The following is an 18,314-nucleotide window of genomic DNA, read 5'->3' as shown; positions in this document are numbered from 1 at the left end:
CAAGCCAACATCCCTTTTATCCTTTGTATTTGCACGGTAAGTGTAATCTAGATGTAGTGCAACCGAAAATGATACAGGCTAAATACAAACGGTGGAGACTCATAGTGACTAAACAGCTTTTCTTTTTTTTGTCCAGCAACAGGATTTTTGGGAGTACCCTGAAATTGTGAATATGTTTGATTTTCGAGAAGGTTTGTTCAAACCTCACTTTGTGTTTGCTGTTAAAAACGTAATATTGGAATATAATATTGTGAATGTGCTTAATTGCTGTTGAGATTGTCATGATTGTTTTCTGTTTTTAGTGTCAATAAATTTGTTCAAACCAAAAAAAAAACCCTTAGCAGCAAGATGTCGAGCAATCATGTCAGCTCCCTTTAGGTGAACCCTATGTTTTGTAAAATAAATACAATTTCTTGACCTGCATATATATAACAAAAACATGCATGTGTCTCTGATAGTTCATGTTTGTTTGCTTGCTATTCAAATAAATATTGTTTTTATTTAACGAATGAAGTTTTTCAACCGCTAGGAGGCGCTAGACAATACGCAATGTTTAGTTTACTCTGCTTTGGAATTTGACAGAGCTTGTTGATTCTATCTTGGTGACCCAAATCACAGTGCATTTTCTAATTCATGCATTTAGGTGACTCTCCATTTTGTGACAGAAATTAGAGCAAAATTTAGACCTTAATAAATAGGATGTCTATAGAGTGTAGGTTGTACTGTACCTTGGAGGTATCGTTTGATTTTATTGGATTTCATCATCGCACAATAAGACAGGTGATAAGATCCTAGATGTGTGGTGGTTTCCGAAGTGACATGTTAGAAGTCTCAAAGTTTAAGAATATGTGGTCACCGTCAGGCTATTATTACTACTTAAAACTATTAGTATTGCATCTTCTGCTTTGTTAAACTTCTAACTGTTTACTGTAATATATTTTACTTTTTATTTCAGATTTTTATGTATTTGTTCTGTAGCTTATTTTAATTTTAATCATTTCAGTGTTTCTTCATGTGGGACCCCTACACTGGTAAGGTGGGTTCAATGGCTGAAAATCCTTTCCTAAAGGGCCATCTGCTGCCATCCTTGTCAGTGGGGATAAGCCTCCCTCAGGTCCTTTTCCTCACATTGTTAGTCTGTGCCTGCCCTTATTATATTTTCTTTCAATCAGAATTTATTTTGTTTTAATTTTAACCATTACGTGTGTCTTTGTATTGTGTTCGGGATTATTGGTTGGGGAAAAGGAGGGGAATTTATTTTCTTATTGTACACTGAATGTTTTATACAGTACTTCGAATGGCAATTTAGTGCCTGAAAAGCGCTTTTCATAAAAATTGATATTTGCTCATATAAATACTAAACTAATAGCTAAAACTGGTCTCAAACATTTACATTTTTTAGCATCTGCCTTCGGAACTTCAAGTCTGAAGGAAGAAACTGGAGATGTTGCTGATGTGTATCTAAGTGTTTTATTTCATTAAAAATCATATAGTTCGCTTTACTTTAATCATACACTTTACAGAGGATGACACAATGTACAACTAAAACATGTACCAAGTTTAATAATATCCTTCTAAACTATGACATACATTCAATTTTTCTTATTTAATTTCCAAGTCCAACTATAAACACATTAATACAAATACTTCTTGGCATGTTTTTGTGGAGGAGGAAAATCCTACATAACACGTTTGTCGATTTGAGGATGCCATGAAACAAAAAAACAAACAAATAAACATGGCAATTGCCAAAGAGGACCACACACTTAGCCTCTAGCTCCCTCTGTATGTACTATACGAGAACCGGCTGAAGAGCAGAGGTATGTGATACTTTTGGACTGGGTCGCTTATGGTGAAGACAATCTGCAACATAACACAAATAAAATCAACTGTTAGTCTGGTTCTCTTTAAGCAGGGGTCACCAACCTTTTTGATTTAGATAGCTACTTTTTGTTACAGATTGGCATGAAGGGTTAACAGTTTGCTATGCATTTCTAAAATAACAACTAATATGTTATGACTATGTTGTTACTATGTTATTACCATATTGTATTTATTAGAAGATGAAAATCAAAATCACCCATGAGCTATTTTCAGAATTTGTCAGTGGGTTTCTCAGGTGTTTTTAGTGGGCTAACTTATGCCTGCGGGCACTATGTTGAAGATCCCTGTCTTAAAGTGAATAAAACTGAGTGTGAACTAGCGGTAAGATCGGGCCTCAAAAAAATCCTGCTTGACCCTGTCCGCGGGTATATAAGCCTGATCACGGGCCAAACCCGATCAATTAACTTGATTCTTCGGCACAGTGCGTACTTCTGCACCGATGTGTGCGCTTTGGCTGAAGTACGCAGCCTCGGGTTTACTTCGGGCCGGGTCCTTCAAATCAAGTGTGCACTTTGAAGTGCAGCGCCGAAATGAACACAAAACGTAACTGAATGAACCGGCACCGAAAACAAAATCATATTCTGCAGATTACAAGATGCAAAAAGTAAAATATTTGTCTGAAAAGCAGAAATAAAGTCTGTAAAGCTTATAAGCTATTGGCGAGAAGCAGAAATGACGTCTGACGTAAGGGATGTAGAGGTGGAAAGAGGAAGGGGCGCATCTGGTAAGCATGTTCTTTATGATAGAGTTATCTGAATAATGTAACTTCCACGCTGATGTGCGCATTTTGGCGCCGTACTGCAGCGCCGAAGTGTGTTACTCAAGTATAAGTACTGTTACTTCAGAAAAATATTAATCAAGTAGAATAAAGGGAGTTTTTTCAATTATTACTTGAGTAAATTAAGTGCATGCTGTGCAAATCCTCCACAAAAATAAAATAAGCAGCGAGAGGAAAGCCTGGCCCGGCCTGACTTAATAATTAACATTTTGATTCCCGGGCCCAAGATCTTATGTCTAGTGTGAACGAACTGTTGCAGAACCATGAAAATTAAATCTGTGACAATAAATGATCAGGCAAGTCTCACCTCGGCATACGGGTAAAATGAGGTCTCCCCCATACTTTCCCAGTACTGAGCAGTTTCGAATCTCATTTTGTATACACCGCACAAAAAGTCATCTCGTGTAATGAGTCCAGGAAAACGACCATCAGCATTTGTATGCCTGTCAAAACAAGTGCCAGTACAAATCAAATCCTTTTTATGAGTTAAAAGTGTGAAAACGTTCACTACTGTACAGTATTTGGTATTCAGTCATTTACAAGTGTTATCAGACACCAGCTTATTCCACTAGTGCAGGGGTCGGGAAGATATGGCTCGCGAGCCATATATGGCTCTTTCTATGAGTATCTGTGGCTTGGAGACAAATTTGATTGCATGCAAAATTTCTCCATCCTGTTCAAAACTTGAGTTGTCTATCCTATTCAGGTACACACAAAGCCAAACCAATATTGAATTCAATGGCATTACTTCGCAGTATATATAGGGCACGTTTTTCACTACAATTTACAGTCAAGGTGTCATACAAAAAAAGGGGGGAAAAAAACTCGTTTTGGCTGTACAACGCTAAAGAATCCTTTATATAAAAGTTCACTATATAATCTGTGTTCAGTGTTCAGATACCTTATGACGAATCCACAGAACTGTAAATACGCCAAAACACCGGAAGAGAACTTAGTCATTTGATTGGGTGAGTGGGAGGGATGGGTGGAGCTATGCAAAAAGTGCAAGCACTCCCTCCCATCTCTCGCCCTACGCCGTCTGCGCCAAAAGTGAGCTCATCAGGCTCCCTATTTGCAGAATGTTGTGACATTTTTACACAATAACTGCTTGCATCTGGTTTTGAAACCAATATGTATGAAAAAAAAGGGTCGAAAGGAGTTTAACCGATCTTGAGTAATTGCAAGAAAGAGACAAGTTTAAAGTGGTATGTTTGTTGATTTTGGGACAGGGGCTCTGGCATTATTCTCTTTTCATAATTTTTATCAAATCATCAAAAATAAATGTGCTGAAGACTAAGCTTTTGTCTGGGGCGCGGGTTTAGCAATTTAGTAAATTTCTCTCATAATATATGGTGTGGCTCTTTCCCAAAATAAAATTAATATTTTTTGCTTTTATGGCTCTTTGAGTCAAAAAGGTTCCCGACCCCTGCACTAGTGCATGCCTGCCATATAGATTATGAACTACTTTATCTTTGGATTCAATATCTGAAAACAAATCATAACATTGTGGCAGGCGGTGTATTTTTCCTTTTCATAAAAATGTAGCTATAGAATTACAGTAATTAACTGGTTAGCATTGTAGTTATTTAATAACTTTTAAATTTGAAAGTGTGAATTATCATACTCGTATGTTCCCCTGCTTCACTTGGCTTGTCCAGGTTCTCTTATGTCAGACCCTGAGTCACCTTCAACCATACTGAGGAAAGGAAAGAGGGTGGTTGTTTATTTTACCCAGAATTAATCAAAATCCAGGTCTCTGTTGAGGGGTCCATTCGATGCAGGCTGAGAGCTATTTTGGCCCCAGGGACTCCTTTGGCAGTGTTCAGCACATGTGTGGTCAGAGGACTCGCCATGGTTCTGGTCAACTCAACATTTATCTTACATACATAACATAGAGATTTGTTACATGCACATGAAGACAGAAAGATGGGATCTCAATGTTGTGTACAAATAATGTAGTTTAGAAAATGACTATTTCCATTTTATCAAGCATATAAGTCCGTAATCTTACCTTATTTTCAGGCAGAATGTAGCTTTTGAGTTCCTGCAGCCTATTAGTACTCATGTGGAGTGACAAAAACTATCCCCATTTGTCTTTTTCAGCAAACTGGTTGTGCAAGAAATAGGCTCCTCCCATATTTGCTCGCGGCGCTCTGTACTTTATGGGCAGGTCTGTTAATGAGCTGTGTGTGTGTGTGTGTGCGTGCGTGTGGATCCCTTAACCACTCGGGTCGTAAAGGCACCATTTCCTGTGGTGTGTCTTGGGCAAGTACAACATGGAGGCGCATATCCCTCTCCAGGCCAACAAATGTTTCCACCCGGTGTCGAACCGGGAACTACATGAGTATAAACACAATAATGCTATTTTCTGATTACAAGTCATTTGTGTAGCGGGGCATTACAATATATTATACCCAGGGTTGGGTAGGGTTACTTTAACTTGAATACTTTCAATTACTTTTGGATTACTCCAATACCAAATATGCTAATAAAAGACAAAAGAAACTAAATCTGAATAAAATTACTAAATTTTGTGCAGGCTGGGGGAGTAACGGAATACATGGAACGGCAAAAATGATGTTGGCAAGCTGTTAAGATTTATTTTCATTTTGTTTCTGTCGCATCTTATGTCAGTTACCTAAGACTTATAATATTGGTAAAAATGGCGGCGCCCTCTGTTGGCTGCGGCTGCATCGGCTCGCTACAACGGGTCAGGTGTATCGACATTTCGTTCTGTGTACATTGTTACAAAGAATGACAATACAAAGGAAATTATTTATTATTATTATTATTATTTTGCCAGAGATCAAAGCCAGCAGAGAAAGCTTACCACATGTTGTGAGTCATGATTTTATTCATATTTAACCCTACCCAACCCTGATTATACCAGTATATAGTTAAGTAAGCAGCTTCATCAATGGTTCTTAGCAACCATTTTTATACTATATAGATCTGTAATGATTGACACAAACTCTCAGGGTGCTGACATTCAATTCCATGACAATTGTGCATGTTCTTTTAGTAGTTTAATGGCTTATTGGGGGCACTCTAGTTGTACACATCATGTAATCCAAATTCAACCCTTACCGTGTGAGAAAGGCCTTTTATCAACTGGTTCTGACATCTTCCAATTTGTCCATTATTGGTAAAGTAGCGTTCTTTCTTCTTTTTGTACATTTTTCATTTCATTATTTAATATTTTGGTGGGAAAAAAAATCTCTTTTTGACAAATATATACTGTATTGTAGTCCAAAATCACCACCCTATGATCCTCTATTAGAAAAGGAGTAAACTTGGGACTTTCAATACTATTAAGCTGAGTGGTTAGCGCATCCGCAGCAATGTTCTGAGGTCATAGGTTCAAATCCAGGTACCAGCTTTCCTGTGCGGAGTTTGCATGTTCTCCCCATGCTTGCATTGGTTTCCTCTGGGCACTCCGGTTTCCTCCCACATTTCAAAGACATGCATGTCAGGTTAAATGGCCGGTCCAAATTATCTCTAGGTGTAAATGAGCGAATGAGTTGTCTGTCTCTGTGTGCCATGCGACTCGCTGGAAACAAGTTCAGGGTGTCCCTTGCCCACTACCCGGAGATAGCTGGGATGGACTGAGGATGAGCGGTGCAGATAATGGATAGATGGATTCCCTTAAGAAAAATCAGAATAATGCCTTTATGTTTCATTAATTCTCTGACTGTTCTCCAATTGGCAGACTCATATCTCTATTCCAGTGGTCATTTCCTTTTTTCCCCATAAAGCCTGTTTTCTTAAATACATTTATATTTTTACTATAACTAAATTAAAAATAACACAAATAGTTTGTCCAATTATCTGCTACTGGCTTGGTAACGGGGTAGTTAACTGGTGGAATTTATCACTTATGCACATATTAAAAAACATGTTTATAATTTTGTGAGAGTGGTGAACTAAAACAAATACAGTTTATATGTAAAAATGCATGATTGAAGGTAGCAGCACTATGCTTCACAATATGGCTTTGTCCATTATTAATGACATAAAAACATATCTCCAATATGGGGCGGCAGTAGCTCAGGAGGTAGAGCGCTCGTCTTGGGATCAAGGGATCCCAGTTCGAATCCCGGCTCATCCGTGTTACCTGTCGAAGTGTCCTTGGGTAAGACACTGAACCCCTAATACCCCCAATAAGCAGGTTAGCGCCTTACATGACTGCCAGGCCGCTATTGGGAAATGTGGAGCACATTGTAAAGCGCTTTGGGAAGTCATTGACTTGAAAAGCGCTATATAAATGCAGATCATTTCATTTCATATGTGTAGTCAATATGAAAATACCTTTACTAGTGACAATGAGTTTTTTCCACTTTGTTTCTCCCCGAAAATGTGACAAAAACTTGAATTACTCTATGGTTTATATAATAACATTGTTTTACTATACAGCTTTTTTTACAAAATAAAACAAAAGTGAAATCAGACCGCCTAACACTTACATTTAGGGTTACAATGTTGCACAATATCACACATGGATTTGGGTCATTCACAGCCCTTTGACACAACATCGGCCAAAGTCATTGTGGAAGAGAGTAGTAGATTTTTCTAATTCTTTAAAAGTATTACAACAACTCCAAAATGGCATACTAATACATACAAAATAAAAAAATTGCCCTCTTTTTAGAATGATGCCATGTGACTGACTAATTTCAATAATTTGTTTTCACTGTGATGTCTGAATCCATACACGTACGGCATATGAGGTGAGACACAGAGAATCAATTATCTTTTCAAACAGAACATTCATACTGCATTCTGAAAATATTAAGATTAACCGTTTGCTAGGTATGCACATTGTTGGGATGTGCGAATTCAATATTCCACATTCTGTTAGATGGACTGATAAAGTAAGTAAACTGTTTTAAATATATTTTCTCTGTCCTTGCTCAAGTAAGACTCATGAGGCAGCAAAAACATTCTTGTCCTTCTAGCGACACAACAATTACAATGTTCGTTCTTGTTTGACATTTTCAACTGCATTCAAAAGAAGGCTCAAATAATTGTGATAAACAAATTAATACCAGCTCATTTTTCATGATATCACCAGTTCATCCGAATTCCTCATTTGGATGAATGCTGCAATAGTTTGTTTAGATTATAGCTGGAGCCTTTGTGATCATGCAAAAAATACAGTTGAACAGGACAATAGGAATGCATACAGATGCAGAATTCTGCCACCAACTGTCTTTCACACATGCCAGTACTTTTGAGATAAGAATGTTTAATTCTTTCCTGTGTAGTCGAACCTAAAACATCTTGATCCTTTTCTATGTAGCATGTTATTTAATTTTTGTTGTTGCCTTTTTTCACTAAAATTCAGTTACAGCTGCAACAAGAAGTCAAATTTACGAGGGTGTTTTTTGATGTGTGCGCTCCGAGTGTTTTAAAGATATTGACTTGATTGTTTGCTGTTATCTTCCTCAAATTGGCGTCAGTCCATACGTGTCTTCTGCCCTTTGTTTTCTTCCAAGACTCATTTTTCCTCTTCAGGGCCTGAGCTATGACTGTTTATCTGCCATGAAAATAAACAAAAAGAGGCTTCAAGTTATTGCAAGCTTGGAATGATTCGATTTTCTCTGAAAATAAATAGATTACCTTGTGGTTTTGAGACCACACATTTGTAACTTTTCCTTTAATTTCCTCTAAATCATAATATAAATACAGGCTTCCATCGAATAGTCATCCATTCTTTACACTGTTTATCCTATTCAGGGATGTGGAGAGCAGGAGTTAGTGGAAAATGCGGTCTGGTCACTAAATCACATAACTCATACACTGTAGAGTCAGACAAGCCTGCAGTGGCAATTTAATTCAGGCTGTAAAACCATCAGTAAAGACCTGAACAAGTCCCATCTCATATAATTATTAGGAAGACAGTAAAAGTATATACGGTAGATGCCCCTATATTTATTTGTATAAAATCGAAATACAGCTTATAAAATGATCCAGGCAATACCTTTTGTACCAGACAAACTGTTATTTCAGTTTATTGAATAACCTCACCCAACAAAAACAGAAGAGCATTTTAATTATTTTTGGTTTTCATTTACCATATGTTGGTTATCACTATGCCATCTAGGCACTGAGGTTTCCCTGTGGATTCGATGTTGGGTGTTGGGTGGAGAGAGGGAAGAAAGGGAATGCTCTGGACTGCTGACGTACAGGGAGCAAGCTGGACTGTCCTCCCTCAAAGGGGAATCTGCAACGGAACGGTGAAAACCTTTAGACTTGGAACTATAGATGGAAAGAACAAAGTAGTCTGCTTTAAAGCATTTTTATCTCACGATGGCCCACTGCCATTGGCTAAATAAAATGGCCACAGGATGGCAGCATTAGCTCTCATCTATCACGTGGTGTTCCACTTTTGCATTGTTCCAATTTTCAGGCATCATCTGTCACAGAGATTCCAACCAAACTGTTTGTTCAGCATGTTATTAAACTGCCATAAGTCCCTATCTCCCCAATGCAGTTGATATCGACCTTGTTCAACATTTAAAAACTCCTGACTGGAGGAAAAAATAATGGTTCTGTCAGGAAAAACACCACCCTGACCCACCAATCACTCAGCGGCAATGGTTTAGAAACGATTTTGATCAGGTTCAGATCGGATTCTTAAAAGAAATTGAGCAGAAAACAGAAAACTTGCATTTCATTGGTGTCAGCGTGAAATTGTGTAAGACGTGAAAATAGATGATTTATCGTTTGACCCCCCCTTCCACCTTTGTGCTGCCGCTATCATTCCGGGTGAGAGACCTACCTTTATGGTTGCCTGTGTCTGTATCCATCCTGTCAAGACTGTCAAGCAGCCCATCGATCTGTGTCTTTATCAGAGTCAGCTCCTTTTTAATCACCTGCAACTCCTCCATGTCTACTGCAGAGACAGACAGACCACTGAGATGTTAACCACATTTTCGAAGAGTAGGACTACTTACACATTTTATTTATAGGTAATCGATTGCCTGGCTCAACCTGTTAATTAAAAACAAAACATTATAAGCAGATAATACTTTTGGGGTTGTATTAGGTTTCTATTTCTGACTAGAGGAATGTAGTCATTCTGTAAACATACAGTAGTACTTTACCAGTTTAAAATTGTTCAGAAATCAAAGACTTTACCTCAAGTAATGTAAAATATTTGAAAGGGTAACATTAAATTACGTTTAAATGAATGGAGTTTGTTTATTCAGGCACAGCACAAAACATCATCAATCATTAACAAAAGGAAAAGAAAACAATAAACTATTTGCACACAAACAGCCGTACAAAACAATAAAACAATTCTTAAACATGTGCCCATATCACTCTCCTCAGGTGTAGTTCCAGCGGCTTTCCAGCGGTAGTTCCAGCGGCCGTTATTAAACCCACATTGAAACGACCCAACCTTGATCCAGAAAACTTATGTAATTATAGACCTGTATCAAACCTACCGTTTCTTTCTAATTACTTGAAAAACTTCTACTCTATAGCATATGAATAACCTAAACTTCTTATATGTAATAACCTGTGAAGCCCTTTGAGACTATTTGTGATTAAGGGCTATACAAATAAAAATTACTTGACTTGACCTGACTAAGTTGAAGCCATAGCTTGAATGCCGGAGCACCTAAAAAGGCGCACTCAAAGTAAAAGTTGTACTTGAACCATGTGGGGTATCAGCATAGTTTCAGTCTCTCTTTGAAGACAACATTTTGACGTTCTCTTCTGCAGTCAAAATCTGTTTAGATACTACAGGCTCTAAATGTTTGAATACACACCTTGTGTCCGCCTACTTTTTCCTCTCAATAAATCTGCACGGAAAATGAAAGTAGCAGGGTGGTGGGACTGATTAACACAAAAGAGCTGAGCTCCACCTCAAATTTGACAACATTACGACAAGAAAATGAAGATTTGACACAAGTTTTCCTAAGGAGAGTTCCAGGCGGACCAAATGTATGCCATTTGGGCGACCCTTCAGAAAAGGGCCGCTATTCTGGAATGCTTCAACATACAAAAATGATTTTGGGCTCTATTGAAATAAGTGTACATTAGCCGATGTTTGAATTAAATGTCTACAGTAGCTGCTATCATGATTTTATCTTATAATGTTTGGTATCATTCGATACCGCTTTCTGGTGTCCCATTTCATCTGGAGGGACGAAAGCATGACCAACTTGGGTGCCGAGGTGCCTAACTTGTTTGGGTGTTTGGGCAATTGGGTTGGCCATGGTCCAAAACTTTTTGTGTGTTTTTTATGCTATTTATTTCCCTTTTATTTGCTTTGTTATTGTATTGTGTCTTGCTGTCGGTCACCCCTCTTGAGGGGATATGACCAAGGTAGATAGATAGATGGATCATTCGAATATGCGGAAACTCAGCATCCAAACCATATACGGTATAACATATACATGCTGTTCAAAATAATAGCACTGCAATGTGACTAACAAGAATATTTCAGGTTTTAGTATTTTTTTTTTATTGTGACATTTTAGCAGTTTGTGCAGTAGATGTCATGATTGCCGACTGAGCGCAGCTGCAGCGGCTTAATTGGCGGACAGTTGATTGGCTGTCATTCTCTTTTTAAACCCCCAGCTTCCGTCTGATCGTTATGCAAACTGTTGCCTTAAGCTCAGTTAGCCTTTTTTGTCCGACTCCGTTTTTGCCCAGCTTTTTCTGCCTGATCTTTGTTGCTGACTTGTTTCCGGACCTGATTACGCCCCATTGTGTCTGCCTGTTACCTGACCTGTTTTGCCCCGTTACCTGCCTGCCTCCTGCTACTGACCTTGCTTTCGAACTCGACATCGCCTTTGATCTCCAGTCCCGGCCAACGTATTGCTATTCCCGCCTGTCTCCGATCCTCCTCGCCAGACACGGAAGTGCCACTTCCGCACCGCTCGCTCCTTTTGTCCGTCAGCCATTGGATCGTGGAAGCAAGCCCTACTCTCCCTCTTTTTCAATAAAAACTGAGAAAACGAGCGCTAGTGGGTCCTGTGTCCGTTTCTGGTCTGTGACAGTAGATTCTTGGAAAACAATCAAGACCCAGCATTCATACTAGGCAGTGTGCACGCTCCGAAGGTTGTGCAGTTGGGCAAATAGTTCAAAGGGGTGTGTTAAAAAATAGCAGAGTCTGCTGTTGACTGTACACACCGAAAACTATTTTGTATTTCCAAAAAAGGTAGGATTTAGCAATCCCAGTCTTTAGTTGCATGACCACAGTTTTTTTTTAATAACTGCTTCACATCTGTGTGGCATAGAGTCAATCAACTCGTGGCACCTTTCAATTGTTATTTTACTCCATGATTGCTTAACAACATTCTACAATTCAGTTATATTTCTTGGTTTTGTTACATTTTTTTTTAGCAGCAGGATTATTATTGGGTTTGAGAAACGACTGAGGCTGCGGCAAGAGGAAGGCAAGAGCGGTGCTGCTGGTCCGGCCCATTGCTTCGGTTTAGCTACGTAGCAACTCTCACGAGCTACCCTTGGAGCCTATTTTTCCTTAACGCCAGATCCATTACCTATGAAACTGATTACTTAAAGCAAGGGGGTCAAACTTAATTGCACAGAGGGCCAAAACTCAAACCACACCTTTGGCTGTGGGCCCAAGAGGATATGTATTTATTGAATAGACTAAAACTTTATGTTTTTTTTTTTTTTTTACAGGAATTTGAATTTTAAAAAGACTGGATTATTATTCCAGAATAAACAATCTTAAACACTAGATAACTTAAAATACGTTGTTTTCCATAAAAATATATCCTGTCAAAACTATAAAAATTCAATGTGTGAAAAAATTGGAATTATAAATCAAATTTGTGATTTTCACATTGAGATTTTGTTTGGTGAAATATTTCTGCTAGATCTTCATATTCTCCTTTAACTCTTCAAATTTCTGTATCTTCTGCAATGCGTTCAGGTTTTTCAGCTTATCCTGATGTTTTGTAAATACGGCCACATTACCACATAGGTTTACCAGCAATGTCAGTAAACATATATTCAGCCTCCCATCAATTTTGAAAGGCTGTTTTCAGAATCAACTTTTCTCTTGTGAGGGTTTATCATTTGCGTAATCCACAGCAACCGAAAAGTTACCCTGCTTTTCTCAGTTCAGCCTTCCGTTACATCGTGATGGATAAAAGCTTATCCCTGGACCTCATGTCTCCGCTTTCTGACACTTAAGAATCACCCTTAATGCACCTCCCGGTCTTGTTTTCCAACTGGCTGATGTGTTGTTTGTTAGTAGATAGTTTTAAAAGTGGCTGCTCTTGTCAGGCTACAGGTAACTATTGATGCGGGAATATTTCCGAGAAGCCTTGCAATAGCAAGACAGCTAAAGCGCTGCATTATGGGACTTGTAGTTTGAGAGTTATCTGCCGGGCCATTATAGTAGATTAATATAAAATAATTTCACAGGCCGGATACAATAATACGCCGGGCTAGATGCGGCCCGTGGGCCGTGAGTTGGACACGATGACCTAAAACTACAACTTGTGAAAACAGTTAGACTTGAGATGCTTGTAATTTAATCATCACCGAGACTTGGCTCAATTCGAGGACACGTGATGCAGCAAGCCAGACGCTTTCTAAATTTTTTTTTAGAAGCTCTCTAATTTTTATGTTGACAAAAAATATTCATTCAACTGCATTTATGTGTTGTGTGTTATTATTTGTAAATCTATAGTTATTTTGTTACAGTCTTATACTCTCAGTTGGTAATGATGTCATCTTGCGGTAAGTTTGCCCTTTGGGGGTATTGATGAAGGTGTGCTGCTACTTTGCGGATTTTCACTTTTCGCAGCTGGTTCTGGTCCCCATTAAATGCGAAAACTGAGGGATATCTGTACATGCCATTAATTTCCAATCTGAATTGGATAACAACCAAGATACTCACACTTTGCTGTGGGGGAACTAGTGGGGTGGGCTCTGGAGCTTTTTGAGTGGGTACGGTCTCGACTCCGTCTGTGCTTGGAAGAGTAGGAAGAAGAGCGCGATCGTTTTGGCAGACTAGGTCCCATTGAAGGCAGGGGAGAAAGGGAAGCCGGAACACGCTGGTAGTCATACACCCTATAAATAAATAAATAAAATAGATAAATAATATATATGCATATATATATATATATATATATATATATATATATATATATGCATATATATATATATATATATATATATATATATATATATATCATCTCATCTCATTAGCTGCACCGCTTATCCTCAGTAGGGTCGCGGGGGTGCTGGAGCCCATCCCAGCAATCATTGGGCAGTGGGCAGGGGACACCCTGAACTGGTGGCCAGCCAATCACAGGGCACACAGGGACAGACAACTCGCTCGCTCATTCACACCTAGGGACAATTTGGACCGGCCAATCCACCTGAAATGCATTTCTTTGGAATGTGGGAGGAAACCGGAGTGCCCGGAGAAAACCCACGCAAGCACGGGGAGAACATACAAACTCTGCACAGGTAGGCTGGTAGCTGGATTTGAACCCACACAGGGGGTTCCCAAGACCTTAGATCTGTGCCGCACACGCGCTAACCATATATATATATATATATATATATATATATATATATATATATATATATATATATATATATATATATATATATATATATATATATATATATATATATATATATATATATATATATATATATATATATATAAAACACAAATATAAATTAATGTATCCAAACGGTTATATACTGTGTAAGAGAATCAATTTTGCATGTAATTGTCAGAATACCATAAGTCACCCTACTTCGGAAGTAGTCTAGCAACGGCGCACAATACATGTTCTTCGCCAGATCACTCCAAAACCCACCACTCGTGTAGTCGGAGAGGAGTTTCATTCTGATTTATTTTGCACTTGCACAGTGGCATTATGTATTGTCATTCTCATAGGTGGTCAATCGACATAATGAGATTGCAATCACACGTTAACAAGAATCACACGTCCAACAGTAATTTAGATTATGTTAATATTCGAGATCAAAAACAAGAATCAAGATATTACAACAAATTTAAAAGGCCGTGTCGGTCACACTTTGAAGTGGTTAGCACCTCCACGGCGCAGTTCTGAGGTCCGGGGTTTAAATACAGCTGCCAGCCTTCGTGTGCATGTTCACCCCGTGATTGCATGGGTTTCCTCCTGGAACTCCAGTTTCCTCCCACATTCCAAAAACATTCATGTCAGGTTAATTGACCGGTCCAAATTGTCCCTAGGTGTGAATGAGCGAGTGAGTTGTGTGTCTCTGGCTGCCCTGCAACTGCCTGGCAACAGGGTGTCTCCTGACCACTGCCCGAAGATAACTGGGAAGGGCTCTAGTGAGGATAAGCAGTGCATAAAATGGATGGATGGAAAGGATTCATGAGTAGTTTGTTTTGATGTGAGTGATTACCAGAGATATAATTAAAAATGTTGAGTGGAAGACAAATTTTTTTTGCAAAGAAGATCTTTTGTAACACAACTTCAAATGTGAAACTTGCTACTATAAGAGGAAACACATAAAAAAAAGTTTTAATGTCTGAATATGTTTTTATGATCTTACTTTTCATCTTTTCAATTAAATTCTTGATCTGGAACTGGCTTATTGTTTTGGATGGCTCCTGGTCTCCGTCTGTTGCTGAAAGTAATTGGTCCTGTTTCGTCCAATCAATAGCTTCCACCGGGCAACGGTTGCCACTGACACCCTCACAGGCCAATTTCCTGTCGTTTTGACTAGTTCAACATCGTTTCATTTTTCTTTTCAAAAAAAGAAAAAGCTTGCACTCTAAACAATAATGTAAAATGCAAAATCATAACTGCAAATTCATGATTATGAAAAAATTTCCAAAGGATTAAATGTAATCATACTATTACATGGACCAAGACTTAGATTTCCTTCTTTCCAGCTGGTACATCTGTTTTATTTCTAATTTTATTTTAGATTGTGTCTGGTTCTTGTCACTAACAATAACTTAAACTAGGAATAAAAATCTAGGAGGTCTGTTAAATATTTTCAAGTTGGGTCCCAAAATATTTGTTGTATGTGGATTCATAACGAACGGAATGCTGTTATTTCTTTGCCAATTCTTTGAGCAAGTCCAACAACTAGAGGGAGGCAAGCTGTCGACAGCAAGCACTCAATGCAGTTCCACTGATTAAGCTGTTAGCCAGTCAGTCTATCACAACTTGGAATAGTGTTTTCTTTGGTTTTTCCAATTTGATTCCCCCTAGTGCAAAAAGCTCAGACAAACTGTGCTCATCAATGCACACACGCTGACATGCTTCACTGTGTCAAATCAGGACGATGTGTATTAGGCTGCCAAAATGTGTGAGATTAGAGGCTTTGAGTATTCTCTGTTTGAGGAGAAAGAAGGACCAAATGGCTCATGGGGGTTAAGGTCCCTCAGAGCAGTTTGCAGGGCCACACACAGACAATATGTTGTTACGCTTCTCTAAAGTGTCATCCCAAAAAATAGAAGCTCAGAAGATGAGAGAGGATTAGAGGCAAGTGTGCGTCTGTGTGTGTGTGTGTGTGCGCGTGTTTGGCGCCATGGATTAGACCCCTGAGGAAAGAAGCTTTGTCAACTTGAGCAGTTATCTTTATGTCTGAACTTTTCCTTCATGTAGGACAAGGTGAAACTGGACAATGAGTTGTGTCAGTCAGTATTGGACCGTGATAAGAAACGCTAGTCTAAAAATGCAAACAGAAGCAGTTCCTGCAGAGCTTGTATGCAGAAATGTGCATACGGAGTAGATACACAAACCCCCCCACACATTGAACTGTCACTTTCACTAGCCAACAGCATGGGGTAATCATGAACTGTGTTAAAACAAATTGAAAATCAGTGGCAAGTGTTGCCCCCCTGAGCAAAGGCAAGAAAATGCGGAGCAAGGAAAACAGCATCCAGAAAAGCATGACAGTTCATACACAAAGCAAGAGAGCATTTGGTGTGCGTGCAAGCCTGGGGGATATATAGGGTCCCTAAGCAATTTCAGTCTTGGAGCAATAATAGTAAGTCATTCTGAGTTACAGTCTTTTAAACTTAATGCCACACTGCAAAGTGTTTTGTGCTAACACGAAATAAAATTAACAATTCTACCAGTAAGCAATAAGCGAAAGGGGGAAACATGTTTTTTTTTTTTTAGATAAATCAGCAGGGGCAGCACGGCGGCGCAGTGGTGAGCGCTTGTGCAGCACAGTTCATGTCATGGGAACCTGTCGTGGGTTCAAATCCAGCTCCAGACTTTCTGTGCGGAGTTTGTATGTTCTCCCCGTGCTTGCGTGGGTTTCCTCCGGGCACTCCGGTTTCCTCCCACATTCCCAAAACATGCATTTCAGGTGAATTGGCCGGTCCAAATTGTCCCTAGGTGTGAATGAGCGAATGAGTTGTCTGTCCCCGTGTGCCCTGCGATTGGCTGGCAACCAGTTCAGGGTGTCCCCTGCCCACTGCCTGAAGATGGCTGGGATGGGCTCCAGCCCCCCCGCGACCCTAATGAGGATAAGCGGTACGGCTAATGAGATGAGATGAGAAATCAGCAGATAAAAAAACTAGCTCGCCACATTTGATATTGTACACTTGCATGATTTAATAAATGTTAGAACTCTAAATATCCTATCGCTTATATTCAATTGACACACAAGGAGGTATTTGGTTCTTGTTTTCATCAGTAGTCAGGTTTCGTCATCTTGCCAGTACCTGTCGTAGTAGTCCTCGTAGGCATCCTCTAGGTCAAACTCATTCCTGCATGATAAAAACAAAGAGGAGATGAAAGGTTAGGAAAGGGTAGTGTAAAATATTTGTCAGAATAACATGTTATGCTCTGTGAATATCATTATTCTATATTTAGAGAATTACATATCTTTATCTAGTAAGATTACAGTGTTCATGATCTCTAACCAAGAGGAAAAGGGCAGTGGATTTGTTCTGCTGCAATATCCAAGGTGAAAATCCATTTATTTATATATTACACTGCTGAGTGAACGCATCACCTCTTTGTGTGATGAGAAAAGTAATGTAGTAAAGAGACACAAAGACAGAGTAAGACTGCATTACCGTATGTCAGACTTAAGCAATGCACCCTAATGCCTGCATATTGGCACAAGTAATCCCTTCATGTAGCTACCCCACTGACTCCCATAGTCCTTTTTTTCAACATGTCATGATTACTGATGTGAGGCACCTGAGCCCGCTCCTTTGGCACCAACTGCTTCAGATGCTGATTGGCTCCCTGTCACTGTTTAAACTCCCGTCTTCATGTCACCGATTGTCAGTCCGTCTGCGAACATCAGCTCATCAGCTCGCGAGGCAAGCCTTTTCGACCCTGACTCTCTCCTGTTCCGTTTGTTTCCCGGCTCCGACCCATTTTCTGAACTTGACTACGATTTTTGCTACCCCGTCCCGGCCACAGATCTGTTTTTTTCTCACTCTTGACACTGCCTTTGCTCGCCACGGAATTACCACTTCCACATCTGAGCAACCTGCTCCCTGCTACCAGCGATCTACTGATTGTGTGTACTATCCTTTCCCTTCTTCCAAATAAAAAGAGAAACGCACACAAATGGGTCCTGTCTTTGTTCAGGTCCTGACACAACAGGGGTGTTATCTCCTAATTCCGGCCCACAATTACAATCTCTATTACTCCTCAATTCACTTCCTTAT

The 18,314-nt window shown here is 39.3% G+C and overlaps 2 protein-coding genes across 3 annotated transcripts in view; both read right to left on the bottom strand.

The window, feature by feature from the left end:
• Positions 1-1,451: 1,451 nt before the first annotated feature.
• uraha (urate (5-hydroxyiso-) hydrolase a) lies at positions 1,452-5,283 on the bottom strand. Its single transcript, XM_088334599.1, has 4 exons — positions 4,674-5,283; positions 4,394-4,539; positions 2,970-3,105; positions 1,452-1,863 (listed from the first exon to the last, which is right to left on the bottom strand). Exons 1-4 carry the CDS (start codon positions 4,725-4,727, stop codon positions 1,774-1,776), a joined length of 426 nt encoding a protein of 141 aa, XP_088190725.1. The 5' UTR covers positions 4,728-5,283; the 3' UTR covers positions 1,452-1,773.
• A 1,751-nt stretch (positions 5,284-7,034) lies between these two features.
• The window catches only part of LOC148367597 (heterogeneous nuclear ribonucleoprotein C), a 67,201-nt gene continuing 55,921 nt past the window's right edge, over positions 7,035-18,314 (bottom strand). For both annotated transcript variants that reach the window (XM_088334596.1, XM_088334597.1), the window contains 5 exons: positions 17,352-17,396; positions 13,554-13,726; positions 9,444-9,557; positions 8,737-8,885; positions 7,035-8,198 (listed from right to left, as the gene is read on the bottom strand). In XM_088334596.1, coding sequence (XP_088190722.1) covers positions 8,160-8,198; positions 8,737-8,885; positions 9,444-9,557; positions 13,554-13,726; positions 17,352-17,396 — 520 coding nt within the window. In that variant the 3' untranslated portion in view covers positions 7,035-8,159. The remainder of the gene's footprint in view (positions 8,199-8,736; positions 8,886-9,443; positions 9,558-13,553; positions 13,727-17,351; positions 17,397-18,314) is intronic.

This window comes from Urocampus carinirostris, chromosome 4 (assembly GCF_059441175.1).
Source record: "Urocampus carinirostris isolate Australia breed hairy pipefish chromosome 4, RoL_Ucar_1.0, whole genome shotgun sequence".
NCBI lineage: Eukaryota > Metazoa > Chordata > Actinopteri > Syngnathiformes > Syngnathidae > Urocampus > Urocampus carinirostris.
This window is presented reverse-complemented; position numbering and strand designations above follow the sequence as displayed.